The sequence below is a fragment of the Heteronotia binoei genome, chromosome 1 (genome assembly GCF_032191835.1).
Source record: "Heteronotia binoei isolate CCM8104 ecotype False Entrance Well chromosome 1, APGP_CSIRO_Hbin_v1, whole genome shotgun sequence".
Taxonomy (NCBI): Eukaryota; Metazoa; Chordata; class Lepidosauria; order Squamata; family Gekkonidae; genus Heteronotia; species Heteronotia binoei.
In genome coordinates, this window is record NC_083223.1 from 262026438 (window position 1) to 262046442 (window position 20005).

Below are 20005 nucleotides of genomic sequence, written 5' to 3' on the forward strand. Positions count from 1 at the left end.
GACTGTGTGCCCTCCAAAGCAGCCTTTTTATTCAGGGGAACAGATCTCTGTCATCTGGAGACCAGTGGTAAACCAGGGAAATCTCCAGTCCCCTGCCTGGAGGTTGGCAAGCCAAAATGCACTCCATCCCAGCTAAGTCCCCTCTAGGGTTGCCAAGCCCAATTGGGGGCAGGGGATTCCGTGGTTTGGAGGCCCTCTCACCCACTTCAGGGTCATCAGAAAGCAGGGAGGGGGAGGGAAATGTCTGCTGGGCACTCGGTTATTCCCCATGGAGACCGATTCCCATAGGGTATAATGAAGAATTTATCCATGGGAATCTAGGGCTGTTTTTGAGGGAGATGCACCAAATTTTCAGCATAGCATCCAATGCCTCTCCCGAAAATACCCTCCAAGTTTCAAAAGGATTGGACCAGGGGGTCCAATTCTATGAGCCCCCCAAATAGGTGCCCCTATCCTTCAATATTTCCAATGGAGAGAAGGCATTTAAAAGGTGTGCGGTCCCTTTAAATGTGATGGCCAGAACTCCCTTTGGAGTTGTTATGCTTGTCACAGCCTTGCTCCCGACTCCACCCCCAACGTCTCCTGGCTCCACCCCCAAAGTCTCCAGATATTTCTTGAATTGGACCCCGCAAACCTAGTCCCCTCCCCTGCTCTAACTCCACCCTCTCCGGGCTGCGCCCCCCCTAAATCTTCAGGAAGTTCTCAAACTTAGAGTAGTAAGTAGAAACTATAAAGTTCTGGGATGATTTCTGAACACCTTGGAGAGGGGTTTGCGGTGGCTGCCTTGAATCCAGAAACAACCTGCCCTGCCTTGAAAAAAAAAAATCTGCTTGGAAGGCGCTTATTTGGGGGGCGCAAAGAAAGTGGAGAGTTGCGAGAGGATCCCTTTCCGGCTTCTCTCTCGGGGGATGGGCATTTGGAGAGGCTCCCTGCTTCGTTGATGTCGGCGCATCTGCCGGCAGCTTGCATTTGGAGAGGCTTCGTTGATGTCGGCGCAGCTGCCGGCAGCTTGCAAGAAGCGCGGGGCTGCTTTGCGGCCGCGGCTCCTGCTAAGGGCTGCTGCCGGGTTGTTCCAGCTGCTCTGCGGCCATTTGTCCCTTGCAGGTACTGGGCGTGAACGGGGACGACCTTAACTGGCTGCGTGTTGCAGAAGGCCGGCTGCAAGGCAAGGCGAGCGGCCATTCTTTCCTTCCCAGTGCCAATCCAGGCAGGCAGATCGCGTGCAAATGCTAGGGTTGCCAGCCTCCAGGTGGGGCCTGGAGGTCTCCCGCTTGGACCACTGAACTCCAGCTGGCAGAGATCAGCTCCCCTGGAAGAAATGGCTGCTTGGAAGGGTGGGCTTTATGGCATTGTGCCATGCTGAGGCTCCACCCCCAAAGTCTCCAGATATTTTCCAACACAGACCTGGCAACCCTAGGAAATGCTGCCGGGAAGACTTGGGGATGGTCGGAGCCGGGGATCCGTCGCTCCGCAGCCTCCATGTCATGTCAGCCAGGACGCGATCGCTGTTACAAAAGCGGTTATTTTTAGGCGCCCGGCTGCAATTGGGCAGCGCGGAGCGGAGAGGCGGAGCCCTTAAAGAAACAATACGAAATAATCTTTGTCTCCTCCTGTCTTTGGTGGCTAAAAGGGGGAGTGGAAAGAAGGCTTATCGGCGGCTGCCAACAGTGGTAGTTGTAGACTTTTTTGGGATGCCAACCTCCAGGTGGGACCTAGACATGCCCTGGTCTTACAGTTCATCTCCAGGCAACAGAGGTCAGTCCCCCTGGAGGAAATGGTTGTTTTGGAGTGTAGACTCCGTGGCATTGTGTCCCGCTGAGGTCCCTGTCAATTCCCATTCCTCTTTGGCTGACAGTGGGGAAGAAGAGGCTGGTCTACAAAGCGCTTTTATCTATTCCAGACAATTAGTAATTCTGGAAGAAGGCTCCAACTACATATAGTGTGGGTGGGTCAAGTGCCTATGGTTGCCACCCTCCAGGTAGCACCTGGAGATCTCCCCCATTCATGGGTCATTTTGTAGACAAAGAGATGCTGGAGCTCATTAGCACAATGCATTGGGCATCCGCCACACGCCCCTGACATCGCCAGAAGGTGTACTAAAGTATATCAGTTCAGCATCTCCCTTAAAATGCTTCTTGAATTATAATTGTCATAATACAACTTTACTCCCATCATACTTCTAAAATTACTTTATCCTGCGTGGCCACTGTGGCATGATGAAGATTTCCATCTGTCTGCTTTGTATGTTTTGGTTATTTTTCCCTTTCCGTGTGTGTGGGGGGGGGGGGGAATATTAGCAAGTTTGTCAAATCTTAGAGTTCAGCAGAATTCTCCAAGGGGGGGTTGAACAATGGAGCCCAAAAGCAAGGGGGTTTTTTTTGGGGGGGGGGGGTAAGAAAAGGAAAGGAAAGGTCCCCTGTGCAAGCACCAGTCGTTTCCGACTCTGGGGTGACGTTGCTTTCACAACATTTTCGCGGCAGACTTTTTACAGGGTCGTTTGCCATTGCCTTCCCTAGTCTTTTATACTTTCCCCCCAGCAAGCTGGGTCTTCATTTTACCGACCTCGGAAGGATGGAAGGCTGAGTCAACCTTGGGCTGGCTACCTGAATCCAGTTTCTGCCGGAATCAAACTCAGGTCGTGAGCAGAGAGTTCAGACCACAGTACTGCAGTACTGCTGCTTTACCACTCTGTGCCACAGGGCCGCTGGGGTAAGAAAGAGCATGTTAAATAGTGGGTTTGATGTAGGGTTGCCAAGTCCAATTTCAGAAATATCTGGGGATTTGGGAGGTGGAGCCAGGAGACTTTGGAGGTGGAGCCAGGAGACACTGGGGTGGAGCTAGGGGGGAGGGGGGGAAACGGCGCCAAGGAGCGTGGCGAGAACCCGGACTCGCGGCTCGCCACGCTCCTGGTCTGCCTCCACCCTCCCTTTCTCTGATTTTACCTCAGAGGCGGAGCGGGCGATGGTGCTGCGCTGCTGCCGCCTCTTCTTGGCTTCATCTTAGCTGCTCCTCCGAGATGGACTCAGCCTGAGCCCATCTCGGAGGAGCAGCTACGGTGAGCGGAGAAGAGGCGGCAGCCGCGCAGCGGCATCGCCCACTCCGAGATGGGGCGGCTCACCGCACTCCTTGGCGCCATTTCCCCCCCCCTCCCCTGCTTCCGCTTTTTGGGGAGCGGGGGAAGAGGCTGGAAATCCTGGGGTCCCCCGCCAGGGCGGGAGGGTTGGAAGCCTAGTTTGATGCATACTTAGATGCAGTTGATCACAGCTCTTTATTAGAGATTACAGCATTGTAAGACTGCTAAACTGGGCCAATGGGGCCAACTATATACACTTCAGAGTTCCCGCACTAGAACACCATTGGGTCATTTGAACCAGCAGCAGGCTGGTGATTGGTCTGAGGAAGCAGAGATTTGGATCCTGCTTCCCATTGTTCCCATGTCCCCAAGCTGAGTCCTAAAGACTCCAATGAGCCAGGCAGGAACTAACAATCATATTAACACAGAGTCCACATACACAACAGAGCACAATAAAATTTAGAGGTTCTGGAGCTCTTGTGAGCTCCTGTGTTCCTGTGCATTCCTGCTTTAAAAAAAAAGCCCTCAATAACATGATGGGAGTAGTCTAGACACCAACGGTGAGCCTAAAGCAGGGAAATGTGGGACCAGCTTAAGGTTGCCAGTTCTCAGTGGAGAAGTACTTGGAAGTTCTTGGGTGGTGGAGCCTGTGCAGGGTGGGATTTGGGGAAAGGGGTGGATCTCAGCAGGGTGTAATGCCATAGAGTTCACCCTCCAAAGCAGATGTTTTCTGAACAAGAGCTGCTCTTGGTCACCTGGAGATCAATTTGTAATAGTGGGAGAGGTCCAGGGACTGCCGGAAAGTTGGTAACCCTGGACCAAGTCCCGTCTTGCCCACAAAATACAGTGGATGGCCTTAGGGTTAGTCACTATTCCCTGTATCAACCTACCATGCAGAACTGTTGCATGGATAAGGTGGAGAGAACTCCCTGTATGCCACCCTGCGCCCCATGGAGGGAAGCAGAATAAAATTGCAATCATTAATAGCGATAAATAATGCAGATCTCGGCATCCCCCTGCTGCTTTGTACAGGCGGCAGCAATTGCTACTTCACCGCTGACCTTTGTTGGCTCTTGTTTAAAAGTCCCCATAATAATCTTGTGCAAGGTCAATAATGGTCAGCATAATGTCTCTTTGCTGGCTTTGCCATTCAAACGGCTGTTTGCAGTGCCTGCTTGCAAGCTCCGTTCACCCATGAACGACATGGGTTGCCAACTCTCCCCTCCCCCCTTCTGCTTTTTTCCCCTTCAGGCTGACATGGCGAAGTGTTTGTGTCTCAGACTGCTGCTGCTGCTAAAAGCACAGGAACAGGGCCTGCAGAAAAAGGTGGCAAGTGTGTTAAGGGTCGCTTTTTCAAACTTCTCTATGCTGAATGGTTGCTGCTTGTAGCCACCAGGGGGAGTAGTAATGCAAAGTTTGGATCCAGGAGAACTGAATTCAGGTCTCCATTCTGCCATGAAACTTACAGGGGCGTTGTGAAGTGAACTGAGTTCCTTGTAGGAATGGCAGGATGAAAATGAACTCGATGGCCTGTTTGTTCCTAGCAGCTGGTATTCAGACAGGGTCTGCCGCAAGACCTGGAGATTTCATGTTGTTTCTCTCAGGCACTTCAATGGCCATTAGGCTTCTCTTTTCATTTTTCAAACAGGTGCGAAAAAGGATTTTTTTCTCTCTCTCTCTTCCAAAATACTAGAACTTGAGGGCAACCGATTGAGCTGATGGGCAGTGGATTCAGGACGGTCAAAAGAAGATACTTCTTTACATAAGGAGTGATTAAAACATAGAATTAGCTGCCAGAGGATGTAATATGGCCGCAGGCATAGAGGGCTTTAAAAAGGGGATTAGACAGATTTGTGCGAGACAGGTCTATTGGCAACTACCAGCCATAGTGACTAAACGGAACTTCCACATTCAGTGGCAGTCAGACTCTGAATCTACGTGCCAGGAAGCAACATTGAGGGAAGATCTTGGCCACTCTGTCCTGTTATTGGCCCTCCAGAGGAACTGGTTGGGGTCACAGTGTGAGACAGGATGCTGGACTAGATGGACTACTGGGTCTGATTCTGCCAGGGCTCTTATGTCCTTAAAGTCCCAGTCTGTTGTCCACATCTTGTGCTAGTAAATCCTTTGGCTTACATTTTATATGTCAGATTACTGTTGAAGGCATACAGCCTTCTGAGGTAACATGGGTGGCAACCCGAGCGAGGGTCTTTTCGGTCGTGGCACCAAAATGGTGGCACTCACTCCCCATGGATATGTGTCTGTCCCCTTCAATCCTGGTCTTCCACTGGGTGAAGACTCTTTTTGTTTCCTCTTACGTTCCCTCAGTGATCTTTCCTTCGTGTCCTATGTTTGAATGGCTTGTTTCTGTGTTTTAAAACATGTATTTTACTTTTGGTTTTAAATGGTTCTATTATGTGTTTTAATTCAATTTAATTTAATTTGCGATTTATACCCCCACCCTACACCCGCAAAGCGGGCTCAAGGCAGCTTGCAACATTAAAACCTTGCAATAACAATTAATAAAACATATCAAATTAAAAACAACGAATTTAAAATATCTCATAGACATAATACATACAGATTAAAATAGAGGACCATAACTCCGACAATAGTACAGCCTGAGGCCATAGAATGGTTTTAGAATGGTCTTCTTTTAGCAGCCACCGTGGTGGCCCTGATTGAACCAGAAGGCAAGATAAAAACATTTTATGTCTATAAGGCCAGGTCACAAAAGGAACAGGCCTGCCCAGTTTCACTGCTGGAGGAAGTACTTGGGGAATGCAAACAGGTTGAAGGACTTCCTGGGCTGAGTGCCAAGGAAAATGGCAGCTCTTTAGAATATTGACAAAACACGGGATTTACATGGCTCCTCTGGGGAATTAGACCTCGCAGTAGGTTTTGTCATTGACTCTCTGAACTGGAGCAGATAATCCTCCTGGTTTTTTGTTCTCTGTGGGAAGAGGCGCTGACTCAGGCATTTGAGAGAGGATGTTGCCATTGGTGGTCCTTGATCGGGGCCTCATCCTGCCTCAGGGCTTGGCAACTTCTGAGGTGCTTCTGGAGATTGGTGGTTATTGTTTGAAGCACCCCAGAGTCCCTGGTTGGCCTGTTCAGAGGTCCTTCTGCCACTTGGAGCTCAGGACTGAATCATGCTTTCCCATCTGCCAGTAAGGCAAAATGCAGAGGCTGGCCAGACCCCCTCAGAGGCTCAGTTCAGACACCTCACAAGAAGAAGACGACCGCAGATTTATACCCCGCCCTTCTCTCTGAATCAGAGTCTCAGAGCGGCTTACAATCTCCTTTATCTCCTTCTCCCACAACAGATACCCCAGGTTTAATGAAACAAACTATGAGTCATGCGATTGTCCAAACACAGGCTACTCCTCTGTGTTTAGTTCGGGACTGTCAAGCAGGGACCTGACACAACATCTGTGGCTCTCCTGAGCACTGTTCCCCAGTATGGCTCCTGACACATGGGTCAAGGCCCTTGCCCGGTGGGACTTGCAGAGGAAAGCTGCTTCCCACCTCGAAACAGCCATTGCCAAAAGAGCAGACGAGCTGCAAACCTCCCAGAGGCGCAGTTCTTCTGCCAAGGGATGGAAGTTATAATATAGTGCAGGGGTGGCCAACGGTAGCTCTCCAGATGTTTTTTGCCTACAACTCCCATCAGCCCCAGCCAACATGGCCAATGGCTGGGGCTGATGGGAGTTGTAGGCAAAAAAACATCTGGAGAGCTACCGTTGGCCACCCCTGATATAGTGGGCTCCACACAATGATGAGGTGAGGTAGTAGTGATCACAGCTCTTTTATTGAATACAGCATAGTAAAGTGCTGCCTCCAAAGACTGAAGACTGGGCCAACTATATATACACACAAAGCTCCCACACTAGCATGCTATTGGACCATTCAAACCAGCCAGGGGTTCGTGATTGCAGCAGGGGAGCAGGAATTTGGATCCTACTGCCTATTGTTCCTGAGTCCCCAAACTCAGTCCTACTGGCTCCAGTGAGCCAGGCAAGAACTCCATATCATTGATACACTTCCAACCACATTTACAACAGAAGTAAATGTGGTCCTTCTGGGTAATGGTAACTGTGAATGTTTTATCCTAGGGATCTCCATGTGGTAACCACGGTCACTATGCATGGCACCCACTAACACCTTTCCTGGTGCCCACCAAGTGTTCTTAGAAAGTGGGTGGGGTCAGGTGGAGCTGTTCTAGGGTTGCCAGCCTCCAGGTGGGGCCTGGAGATCTCCCACTTTTACAACTGATCTCCAGCTGGCAGAGATCAGCTCCCCTGGAGAAAATGGCTGCTTTGAAGGGTGGACTCTATGGCATTGGACCATGCTGAGGCCCTTCCCCAAACCCCACCCTCTCCTGGCTCCACGTCTCCAAAAAAAGTCTCCAGGTATTTTCCGACACAGACCCGGCAACCCTGTGCCCAGCAGTTCTTCTGACTGGCTGTGCAGATATTTTAGAAGTTGCTTCAGCAGCAGCGCCACCACAGCGTAAGGATCTTGCATTACTGTATGTGTATACAAGAAAAGATTTTTAAGCCATACGTTCCTTTTTAAAGGACATCCTGTTCAGCAGAGCTTCTGCCTGAAATATTGAAAAGTTGCTATTAGTGTCATGCATAATCTCACTCCCTGACATTTTGTGGCTGGTTCTGCTTCTTGTGGCAGCCATTTTGTGGTTGCGCCCACCACCCTGTATCAGAATTCCAAAGGTGCATTAGTGTATGTGTACAGAAGAAAATACTTTGAAAGGGTATGTTCATTTTGAAAAGACATCCTGTTACTCAGAGCTTCTGCCTGAAATCTTGAAAAGTTACTATTAGTGTCATGCACAATCTCACTCCCTGACATTTTGTGGCTGGTTCTGCTTCTTGTGGCAGCCATTTTGTGTTTGCGTACACCACCCTGTATCAGAATTTAAATACCACTAATCTGTTCAAACTTCATTTACGCCCCCCCCCCCGACATTCACATTACCTCAGAAACCTAAATAACCCAGAATCCTTTGCAGTGTGCAGAGATTCCATGATGTGGAAAGAAAGGAGTTCCCTGAAGGCACAAAGGGGTAACGATGTTACAGCAAAACATAACTCTCGTGATACCTTACGCCAAGCGGGTTAAGCCGAGCATTTGGTAAAGAAGGTTGTATTACGTTTAAGTTTCTGCGGTAATAAATCTAAATTTCTAAAGTGCCACAAGTCTCCTTGATTTTGGTTTCCCTGAGGGTAGGACATTTAAAAATCCAGTGATGCGGGATATAAATGAGCCATCCTCTCAACTGGGTGCTTTAGTGAAGCCGTGCTCATTGGCGTGGCCATAAAATGTAGTTTCTATGCTGCTTAAAGGTTTACAAGAAGACAAGTGCTCAGGGGCTGCTTGCAATACAGGTCAAGTACATCAAGATGGCTTGCACGTGAACGTACACCACTTGTGGCGCGATCAATGTTCATGGTGTTTTATGCAGTAACAAGAAGGCAGGAGTCTCTGTCCCCAAGGGATTGGTACTCTAAAGTTAGACGCAGGGGGAAGCTACAAAGAGAGGGATGTACAAGGGAAGGGTAGATCAGTACAGGAAGAATGTATTTGCTCACTGCTTATTGACATTTGAGCCAATCTAGAATGTCTTGGAGCGATGTGCTTAAAAGTTTTGCCTTTGTATGTTTAGCAAAGGGTCAGTGATGTATCTGCTGCATGTCAAAAAAACCCTGTTTTTGCATAAGTGTCCAGGCATCTTTTGCATGTGAAAGCACCTGCTTTGCATGCAGACGATCACAGGATCAAATCCTGGCACTGCCAGTTAAAGGATCGTAGGAAAGAGGAAAAGCTTTACTGGACCAGAAAACCACCATCAATCAAAGTAGTTGATTGACAGTTAAATGGAACCGTAGTACTCAGATTCTACGTAAGTCAGTATTCCGACTCATCACCTATGGGAGTGGCAGGTCCTAGGTCCAGTGGGCAGCTGCCTTCCTGCAATCCTTTTTCCCCGCCCCTCAAAATCAAAAGAGTTTCTGGCTAAATATAAGGAAGAACTTTCTGACAGTTAGAGCAGTTCCTCAGTGGAACAGGCTTCCTTGGGAGGTGGTGGGCTCTCATATGGAGATATGAAGCTGCCTTCAACTGAATCAGACCCTCGGTCCATCAAAGTCAGTATTGTCTACTCAGACTGGCAGCGGCTCTCCAGCTGAGGTTTTTCACGCTTACTTGCCTGGACCCTTTTTAGTTGGAGATGCTGGGGATTGAACCTGGGACCTTCTACTTACCAAGCAGATGCTTTACCACTGAGCCACTGTCCCTCAACGGATCTCAATGGTTTTCTGGTCCAGAAAGGCTTTTCCTGTTTCCTGCGATCCTTCCTTGGAGGTTTTTAAGCAGAGGCTAGATGGCCACCTGACATCAGTGCTGCTTCTGTGATTACCCAGAACATCAGCTAGAACCTTACTCTTAGATGTGCTTTCAAAAAATGGTATTCTTCTTCTCCCATCCTGCAGTCTGAAGTGGCTAAGTCTCCTGTACCCTCTCCGGACTGTGCTGTCTCATTCTCCTACATGTGCATATAGATTCAGTCACTGATGTTGAAGACAGAGTTGTGCAGGGGTTAGATCAGATGAGGCTAAAAAGTTTGTCAAGTCCAACATCTACTGCCCACAGGGGCTGGCCAGATTCACCTGAGTAGACCCCAAAAGCTACGACTTCTCTTTGCCTGCTTAGAGAGCCAGTTTGGTGTTGTGGTTAAGTGCGCAGACTCTTATCTGGGAGAACCGGGTTTGATTCCCCCGCTTCTCCACTTGCAACTGCTGGAATGGCCTTGGGTCATCCATAGCTCTGGCAGAGGTTGTCCTTGAAAGGGCAGCTCCTGTGAGAGCCCTCTCAGCCCCACCCACCTCACAGGGTGTCTGTTGTGGGGGAGGAAGGTAGATTCCTTCCTCCCCCACAAGGAGATTGTGAGTCGCTCTGAGATTTGTAGTGGAGGGTGGGATATAAATCCAATATCTTCTTCCTCCACGAATCTGATTTTGGATACATGGTTGATCTATTTGCTTCAACCTTCTGTTCTCTCGAATACCTGCAAAGACAACCGCTGGAACTCTCTCTGGCTCCCAGTTTCTGATCCTCAGCCCAGCCCTGCGTTCTGCTTTGTTTTTCAGTTTTGACATTCAACATCCAGATTTTAGCAGCTTTTGTTCCGAGTATGCTTCAACCTGGCCACTCCCTTTAGCCACAATGAGGGATAGGCTGTTGATTTTGCTGATGTCTCTGGCAGTTGTCTTTGTAGAGGTGACCATTCTGCTCCCAGAATCCTTAAAGCCACAGAGGTGTGACCGCCCAAGCCAGCACCCATTGGTGCAAGGCCTAAGCAGGGGCTTAGTTCCTGTTTCTCCCATTTTTCGGGAAGCCTTTTAATACACCGAAACCAGTGGCTGCAGGCCAGATTTTCCCAAGCCTCACTTCCTTTCTCTCGTTTCAGGGGCCATGGCTTCTGCCGTACCGCCCAATTTCTCCTGGGTGGCCCCCGGCAAGCTGGCGGGGCTGGCCATGCCAAGGCTCCCAGCCCATTATCGGTACATGTACGACTCTGGCATCAGGCACCTGGTATCACTCACAGAGCGCAGCCCGCCTTACCACGACACCTGCCCCGGCATCCAGGTGCATCGCGTCCGCATTGCAGACTTCTGCCCGCCGTCGCCTGAGCAGATCCAGCGTTTCTTGCAGGTGGTGGAGGATGCCAATGCCAAGGGAGAGGTAAGATCTATTCTGTATTTGAGCATACAGGTCCTGTGTTTCGTGTGCTTGGATTACCCCGTTATGAACTTAAGAACTTCTAGAGCCAGGGGTGTTGAACTCATTTGTTATGAGGGCCAAATCTGCCATAAATGAGACCTTGTTGGGCCGGGCCATGTGTGTTCCTATTTAAGATTAGGTAGCAAAGATATAAACTTTATAAAGGACACAGACAAACACAATTATATTTATAAACTTAAAACATGCTTAAAACGTTAGCATTGATCTTAAAGGTGCTTTCTTTGTATTTCTCTCTTGGGATCCAGGGAACTGGGCAAAGGAAGCTGTGGCTCTTTCCTTCCTTCCCCAGGGGACCAGGAGGGGGAGGAGCCTCAGCCAATAGAAGGAAGAGAGGCTTGGCTCAGTAGCTCTGCTGTGCAATCGAGAGCGCCTGGAAAAATGAGCTCTGCCTCCCCCTCCTTCCTCCCCAAGGCTCAGCCAGTGGAGAAAATAGAGGCTTTGTTCTGTGGCTCCTGTGCGATTGAGCAAGCCTTGAAATCACATGAGGGTGCACCCAATTTGGCACACCCCAGAAGGCCAGCGTCCTAGGCAGTTACCTAGTTTACCTAGTGGCAGGGCCAGCCCTGCACTGCTGCCACCCTGACTCTGGAATTCCCTCTTCATATTCACCAATATTTCAGCACCTAGTACCCCCACCCCTCTTGTTTCATCCAGGCCCTTCTTCTGGAAACAATCGTTCTTTTCAATCCCGCACCTAGTTGGCCCTCCCTATCCCCCGTGTTTCGATAAGTGGCTCTGCTCTTCCCCATCAGTTTGACGCTGCAGCTTGATCCTCACCACACCCTATGCAGTGCTCATATCAATGCTGTATTCTGTTTGCAAACTTGTGTGCGATCTGGCTAATTTTTATGAGCCGAGGGCTCGTGAAGAATTGTGAGGTTGGCCATGGGGCAGAAACTGTTTGAATTTTTTTCCCACACAGACACACGCACCATAAGAACATAAGGGAAGCCATGTTGGATCAGGCCAATGGCCCATCAAGTCCAACACTCTGTGTCACACAGTGGCCAAAAAACCCAGGTGCCATCAGGAGGTCCACCAGTGGGGCCAGGACACTAGAAGCCCTCCCACTGTGCTCCCCAAGCACCAAGAATACAGAGCATCACTTGCCCCAGACATAAGAACATAAAAGAAGCCATGTTGGATCAGGCCAATGGCCCATCCAGTCCAACACTCTGTGTCACACAGTGGCCAAAAACCCAGGTGCCATCAGGAAGTCCACCAGTGGAGCCAGAACACTAGAAACCCTCCCACTGTGCCCCCCCCCCCAAAAAAAGCACCAAGACTACAGAGCATCACTGCCCCAGACAGAGAGTCCCAACAATACACTGGCTAATAGCCACTGATGGACCTCTGCTCCATATGTTTATCCAATCCCCTCTTGAAGCTTGCTTCAAAAAATATCTCTCCCTCCAGGATTCTGGGAGGCCGGAGGTCAATTTCCCCTTTTCCCCTCTGTTTTTTTTTCTTTTCCCTCTCAGCTGCTCTCCCTTGTGGTGTGCCCTGGAGTATACTCACTCCTTCTCAGGCTGTTACTTATTATTGCCATCAAACCATACCAGACTCAGGGTGACCCTGTAGGGTTTTCAAGCCAAGAGACATTCAGAGGTGGTTTGCTGTTGCCTGCCTCTGCATAATGACCCTGGTCAAAAAGTGACTCCCCTGGTACTTTCAGGTCAAGAAAATGGTGAGGTTTTGGGGGGAGACGGAGGAAGTTTTAAACCGCCTCTTTCTGCCTGCCATGGTTCCGATCCAAAGCGGGCCCCTGCATGGTCAGTAACTGAAATGAAAGGGGCAAATTTAATGGCAGGGATTATTAGGAATGGAATTGAAAACAAAATGGCCAGTTTTGTAAAGCCCCTGTATAGATCTGCCTCATTTGGAATACTGTGTGCAGTTTTGGTCGCTTCATCTCAAAAGGGACATTGCAAAGCTGGGGTGAGGGGAGGAGTACAGAAAAGGGCAACTAACCGATCAGGGGGTTGGAGGAACACCATATATGTGTGCAAAAGCTCGAGTATCTCAAGAGCCAGTTTGGTGTAGTGGTTAAGTGTGCGGACTCTTATCTGGGAGAACCGGGTTTGATTCCCTGCTCCTCCACCTGCAGCTGCTGGAATAGCCTTCAGTCCTTCATAGCTCTCTCAGAGGAAAGGGCAGCTGCTGTAAGAGCTCTCTCAACCCCACCTACCTCACAGGGTGTCTGTTGTGGGGGAGGAAGATAAAGGAGATTGTGAGCTGCTCTGAGACTCTGAGATTCAGAGTATAGGGTGGGAAATAAATCCAATATCTTCTTCATCATCATCCAGGACTTTTCAGTTTAGAAGAAAGACAGCTGATAGGGGGATATGGTCGAGGTTTCTAAAATCAGGTGTAACATGAAGAAAACAGAGATAGCTTTTTCTCCCTCTCCCCAAACACTGCAGTTTGGGGGCCCCCCAATGTACTGGATGGGCATGTACTTGATGGACAAAGGCAATAAGTAATTACTCAATGAGTAATTGAACTGTGGGATTCATTGCCAGTGCACACAGTGACAGCCATGAGCATTGATGGCTTTAAAAGGCGGTTAGACAGATTAATGGATCCATCACTGGCTATTAGCCGCTGTAACTAAAGGGAGCCTCCATATATGGAGAAGGCAGACTTCTGAATACCAGTGCTAGGAGGTGGCATCAGAGGAAGGCTATTCTGTTTGTGAGCCTTCTGAGACAACCGGCTGGCTGCTGTGTGAGACAGGATGCTGGACTAGATGGATCCTCACTGGTCTGGTTCAGCTGGGCTGTTCTTACATTCTTATGAGGGGAAGGCCTTGGCCTCTCTACCCTGTTGTTGGACTTCCAGAGGAACTGGATGGTGCCACTGTATGAGAAAAGATGCTGGACTAGATGGACCACTGGTCTGATCCAGCAGGGCTGTTCTGATGTTGTTATGAGAGGAAGGCCTTGGCCACTCTGCCCTGTTGTTGGTCCTCCAGAGGTTGGCCACTGTGTGAGACAGGATGCTGGACTAGATGGAACACCAGTTTGATCCAGCAGGGCTCTTCTTATCTTGTGAAGGAGAAGGAGGGCCAGCTTGGTGTAGTGGTTAAGTGTGCAGACTCTTATCTGGGAGAACCGGGTTTGATTCCCCACTCCTCCACTTGCAGCTGCTGGAATGACCTTGGGTCAGCCATAGCTCTCGCAGAGGTGTCATTGTAAGGGCAGCTTTTGAGAGAGCTCTCTCAGCCCCACCTACCTCACAGGGTGTCTGTTGTGGTTGGGGGGGGGAGGTAAAGGAGATTATGACAGCTCTGAGATTCAGAGTATAGGGTGGGATATATATCATCTTCTTGTTGTTGTGAGTTCTGAGCAAAAAACAGCAATGGCAAACCTGGACGTGGTGTGGGATTCTGCAGAGGTTCCAACTATCCCTATATACCAAGGACAATCTCCAGTTTGGGGTCTCTTCCCCTGCTAATCCACTTTCTTCTTATTTCTGCCGTTGAGGGAATACTTTGCTAAATTGTCAGCCGGATTTGCTGGTATTGTTGTTCTTCAAGAGGCAGCTTGTTCCCCAGAGCCTCTAGAAATTAAATCTCGGAGCCGGGGCTGAATTAATCTTGTCACTTGCGTACATGCACATCAACCCAGAGCGCATGAGCACTGAGGCACCGCGGGGTGCTCAGCTTGCCATTTCAGACACGAGCGATGCTCGTTTTGAAGGGCTGATACTGTAGGAGAAGTTTATTTTTCGTGTACATCTTTAACTAAAAGAACAAACGCCCTCCGGGCTTTTTAATCAGTGGAAGGCAGGTTATTGCAGAGTAAATGAATGCAGCGAACAGCAGGCGGTGAAAAGCCTTTGGCGATATCTAACGGGGTGGGGATATGAGGCAGCGCTCCTTGCAACGGAAACTGGAAAGTTGCAAGGATGTGCCTGTTTTCATTTGTGAAATGTAAGAGGGTGTCGCACAGCAGGGGCCTAGAAGGGCTTTCTACTGGCTGCCACCACTCTGGTCAGGGTCTACACGGGAGGGGCCAGAGCACCCAACCACCTCTGTATCTTCCTTATTAATGAATACCTCTTAACGAGATGTGAGGACCCAAGCAGTGTAACAACAGCAGTTTATTTACAGTGCTCAAGTAATAGGTGGGTAAAAACAGTGAAAAATATATACACCATCTTCAAGTACTTGAAGGGCTCTCCTATAGAGGATGGTGTCGAATTGTTTTCTGTGGCCCCAGAAGTTCGGACCAGAACCAACGGGTTGAAATTAAATCAAAGGAATTTCCGGCTCTACATTAGGAAGAACTTCCTGACCATTAGAGCGGTTCCTCAGTGGAACAGGCTTCCTCGGGAGGTGGTGGGCTCTCCTGCCTTGGAGGTTTTTAAACAGAGGCTAGATGGCCATCTGACAGCAGTGAGGATCCTGTGAATGTAGGGGGAGGTATCTGTGAGTTTCCTGCATTGTGCAGGGAGTTGGACTAGACGACTCCGCTTCTGTATGATAAAGGTGGAGGCAAATAAACAGAAGCCCTGACGCAACTAAAGCTTTTGTGTGAAGAAGTGTGCATGCATGCAAAAGCTTATACCCAGAATTAAACTTTGCTGATCTTAAAGGTGCCCCTGGTCTCAAACTTTGTTTAGGTATCTGAAGAAGCGTGCATGCACACTTCATCAGCTTATACCCAGGATAAAACTTGGTTGGGTGGTGGGGTTTGTTGTTCTGTTTGGGTGGTGGGGTTTGTTTTGTTGGTATTTTTACCTGCCTGTGTGATTGTGCACCTGGAAATCATGGCCGCCTCTGGTGACTGACCTATATTGGGGGCCTGGAGGATATTCAGAGAGGTGGCTGGATAAAGCCTGCCCACGCCTCCACACTTCTGGTTTTCCCAAGGTGGTCTCCCAAACAAGTATTTGCCAGAGTTGGCCTTCTTAGCTTCTAGGGCTGCCAAGTTCCCAGGCCGGGCAGGGGTTCTCCCACACCGGAGGTTCCCAAACTGCCAGCCCACATTGGGCTGTCAAAGGAATTCTCCCCCGATGTCGCCGATGCGATGACGTCACTCGGAAGTGACATCATTGCGCCAGCGACGTCATGCGCCAGCTGCTCTAGGAGCGTCCAGAAAAACTCTATGGTTTTCCCGGGTGCTCTAGCAATTTGAGAGGAAAACTCTATAGTACCATAGAGTACCGGAGGCTGCGCTAACTTGGCAACCCTATTAGCTTCTGAGATCTAACAAGATTGGGTTTTCTGGGGCTATCCAGGTCAGGGCCAGACTTGGTCCTAAAGATGCCACTGAACTCAAACTTTGTTCTGCTGCATCAGACCAACACAGCTACCCCCCTGAGACAGTTTACCTCTGAATACTGGGCACTAGAACAAACAGGGAAAGTTTTCTCCCTGCCTTGCTCCTGAGGATCCCAGGGGTATCTGAGAATCTGGATGAAGGCGCTATAAGCCACGCTGTAAGTGGGGTTTTTACTCTCCTTCTCGACAGGCAGCATAGCAATGTTTGAAACAAACAATTAAATAATAAATAAAATGGTCTGGCTTCGATCCCCAGAACATCATGCTGTGTTTCTCCTTCCCCCTCAGGCAGTGGCGGTGCATTGCATGCTGGGATTTGGCCGGACTGGGACCATGTTGGCCTGTTACCTCGTGAAAACCCAGAAGATCACCGGCGTGGACGCCATCCACAAAATCCGTGAGATCCGGCCCGGCTCCATCGAGACCTCTGACCAGGAGAAAGCCGTCATCCAGTTCCACCACCGCATCAAATAGCCTTTCGCTTTTGGGGGAGGGGCATGAAGCAATCGCTTGGCTATCACTGCCGTTCTCGTGGAGAGCATTCCGGAAAGAGACTCTCTTTCTAGACTCTTCCCCCTTCATCATTGGGAGCGAACTTTCTGCCTGGCCAAAGAAGAGCTAAAATAGTTGTTGGGGAGACCAGATTTTGGGTTCCTTGGGATGGAATTAGGACTGGAATTGATAGCAGATTCCTGACACAAGATCAGGGGAGCAAGGTTACCTCTCCAGGATTATTCAGTAGAATCTGTGAGACTGCACACAAATGAAATTTTCCTCCCATGCTGGGAGAAATGGTTGCCTTTGGGGGTTGGGTGCTGTTTTAGAACAGTAGAGGGTCCTTTTCTGTTTCCTTTGACGGCCCTCGCTTCAACCTGTTGACATGCCAATATGTTATTTGCTATCCAAGAATTAAAAGAGGACAAAGGGGACAGCCCTCCATCTTGTTTGTTTCTAAATGGGTCACTATATACTAATATTTTTTCATTTGCAGTTCTGATGGCCTCACTTCAAAGGGAGGTGGACAAAATGGAGAGGGCACAGAAGGATGATCAGGGGCCTGGAGACCAAGCCCTGTGAGGAAAGGCTGAGGGACCAGCAAATGTTCAGTCTGGAGAAGAGGAGGTCAAGGGAAGGGGGACATGATGGCGCTCTTGAAATGTTTGACGGGCTGTCACGTAGAGGAGGTAGGGAGTTGTTCCTGTTGGCAGCACAGGAGAGGACTCATAAGAATGGGTTTAAATTATGGGCAGGAAGGTACCAGCTGGATATTAAGAATTTTTAAAAACAGGAAGAAGATGAAGATGATGATGATACTGGATTTATATCCTGCCCTATACTCTGAATCTCAGAGCGGTCACAATCCCCTTTACCTTCCTCCCCCCACAACAGACACTCTGTGAGGTGGGTGGGGCTGAGAGGGCTCTCACAGCAGCTGCCCTTTCAAGGACAACCTCTGCCAGAGCTATGGCTGACCCAAGGCCATTCCAGCAGCTGCGAGTGGAGGAGTGGGGAATCAAACCCGGTTCTCCCAGATAAGAGTCTGCACATTTAATCACTACACCAAACTGGCTCTCTAAGAATAGTTGAGCAGTCGAACGGGCTGCCCAGGAAGGTGGTGAGCTCCTCCCCCCCCCCACTGGCATTCTTTAAGCAGCAGCTGGACGAACACTTGTCAGGATGCTGTAGGCTGACCCTGCATTGAGCAGGGGGTTGGACTAGATGGCCTGTATAGCCCCTTCCAACTCTGCGATTCTATGATTTCTTTCTGAGAACAGAGAGAGGGCAATCTGGGTTGCATATACGTGCCTTATGCCAGGTCAGACTGTGTAGCTGTTTTGTACTCTGATGGGCAGCGGTTCTCTGGAGTCTCCTGCCAAGAAAGGCTTTTCCTTTTCCACTCAGTACACAAAGCTGCCTTCTACTGAATCAGACCTTTGGTCTGTCGAGGTCAATGTTTTCGAGCTCTGGCTGACAGCAGTTCTCTAGGGTCTCAGATAAAGATCTTTCCCATCGGCTACAACTGGCTTCTTTTACAGGGAGATGCCAGGGAGCCCTGGCCCCTCACCTAACTGAGGTTTTTTTTCAAAAATTGGACTCAGCTAGGGATTGAACCTGGGACCTTCTCGATGAAAGTACTGCTGAATCACATTAGTTTCTGTGGGTAACTGACTGCGGCTACGTCTCCTGCGCAGTGATAGCGGCCATTGTTCATTGTTGAGCTATGAAGTAGGAAGTCCTGTGTTCCAGTTTCACCGCTGCAATCCCACTTATGCAGGCATCGTTTTGTAGAAAAAGAGGTGCCGGAGTTCATTACCACAACTCCTTTGCACAGCTCATTTGCGTATGCCACACACCCCTGACATCACCGGAAGGTGTGCTAAATTATATCAGCTCAGAATCTACCTTAAAATGCTTCTTGAATTACAATTGTCATCATAAAACCTTACTCCCATCATACTTTCTAAATTATTTTTCCTATGTGGCCACAGCGGCATGAGGAAGATTTCCATCTGTCTGCTTGATATGTTTTGGTTATATTCCCATTTTTTGTGGGGGGAAATATTGAAAGGTTTGTCAGATCTTAAGAGTTCAGCCAAATTCTCAGAGGGGTTTGAACAATGGAGCCCAGAAGCAAGTATTTGGGGAGTGGGGGAGGAAAGAAAGAGCAGAATAAAATTTAGAGGTTCCAGAGCTCCACTCCTGTGAGCTGCCCAAAATGAGGCCTGCACTTATGTAATTTTAGCATCTCTTCACGCACTGCGTTTATCATCTGCAACTACAAATATTTTTGTATTTGTTTGCAGCATTTAAATGCTGTATTTCTCTGCATTGGCTTACATCATTTTCTTCTCAGCTGTTTAATTCTCACAGCAGCCCTGGACACCAGGAAGGGTGGAAAGGTTGCTGGCAATGCTCCCTCTAAGCTGTGGAGTCTTGTGTGCAAAAATTCTACTTTGTGAGCTATTAGCATTAAAGTTAGCCTTGGCGCTAGAGGTTTTGCTGCCACAGGCAGAACCCTGTGGTGTTGCCCTCCCTATCGCAAACTCTAATCGTGCATGCAGAGCGCACATGGCACAATGACATCACCTGGAAGTCCCCTGCCCAGCTCTCCCCTACTACAGAGGGAGCTGAGCAAGGGCTGCATCCTTTCTTTGCTCCAAGTGATTGGAGCGAAGAATGAACATTTTGTGTGTTCCCTGCCCTGCCCAGCCCTCTCCCACTTTGGAGAGAGCTGAGCAGGGTATCAGAAAGAACGCCACAGAGTATCAGGGTCAGTGCAAGCAGGGAGGGGGCGCACGCCCTTGCTGCTATGGTAAGATGGCGCCCTAGGCGTCCACCTACCTCACCTACTCCCATGCACCGGCCCTGATTAAAGTTGTAGGCTACTGCATAAATTAGTTAGCTCTGGGGCCATTTTTCCTGAGCTAAGACAAAAATGTGTGAGTTGGAGGCTAAAAAACTGTGAGCTAGCTCACACTAACTCAGCTTAGAGGGAAACACTGGTTGCCAGGATGGGAAACTCCTGGAGATTTATTTATTTATTTATTTTATTTATTTATTTAAGATTTATATCCCGCCCTTCCCACAAGTGGCTCAGGGCGGCCACTTGGGATGCAGTCTGGGAAGATTAGAGGGCTCAGCAGGATATAATGCTGTAGGCAGCCATTTTCTCCAAGGAAACAGCTCTGTAGTCTGGAGACGAGCTGTAATTCCAAGAGTTTCTGAGGCCCCACCTGGAGGCCTCTGAGGTAGCATAGTGTGTGTGACTGGCTCAAGCTTCCATGACAGAGGAGGATTCTAATTAGGTTCTCCCAGATCCT

The 20005-nt window shown here is 49.2% G+C and overlaps 1 protein-coding gene across 2 annotated transcripts; it reads left to right on the plus strand.

The window, feature by feature from the left end:
• Window positions 1–701: 701 nt before the first annotated feature.
• Window positions 702–17118, plus strand: DUSP23 (dual specificity phosphatase 23). 2 transcript variants are annotated; one of them, XM_060254955.1, is made up of 3 exons: window positions 702–1104; window positions 10563–10837; window positions 16473–17118. In XM_060254955.1, exons 1-3 carry the CDS (start codon window positions 987–989, stop codon window positions 16656–16658), a joined length of 579 nt encoding a protein of 192 aa, XP_060110938.1. In that variant the 5' UTR covers window positions 702–986; the 3' UTR covers window positions 16659–17118. The 2 variants fall into 2 exon arrangements, with proteins under 2 accessions (XP_060110938.1, XP_060110944.1); XM_060254961.1 differs by lacking the exon at window positions 702–1104 and adding an exon at window positions 1660–1755.
• The last annotated feature ends 2887 nt before the right edge of the window (window positions 17119–20005 follow it).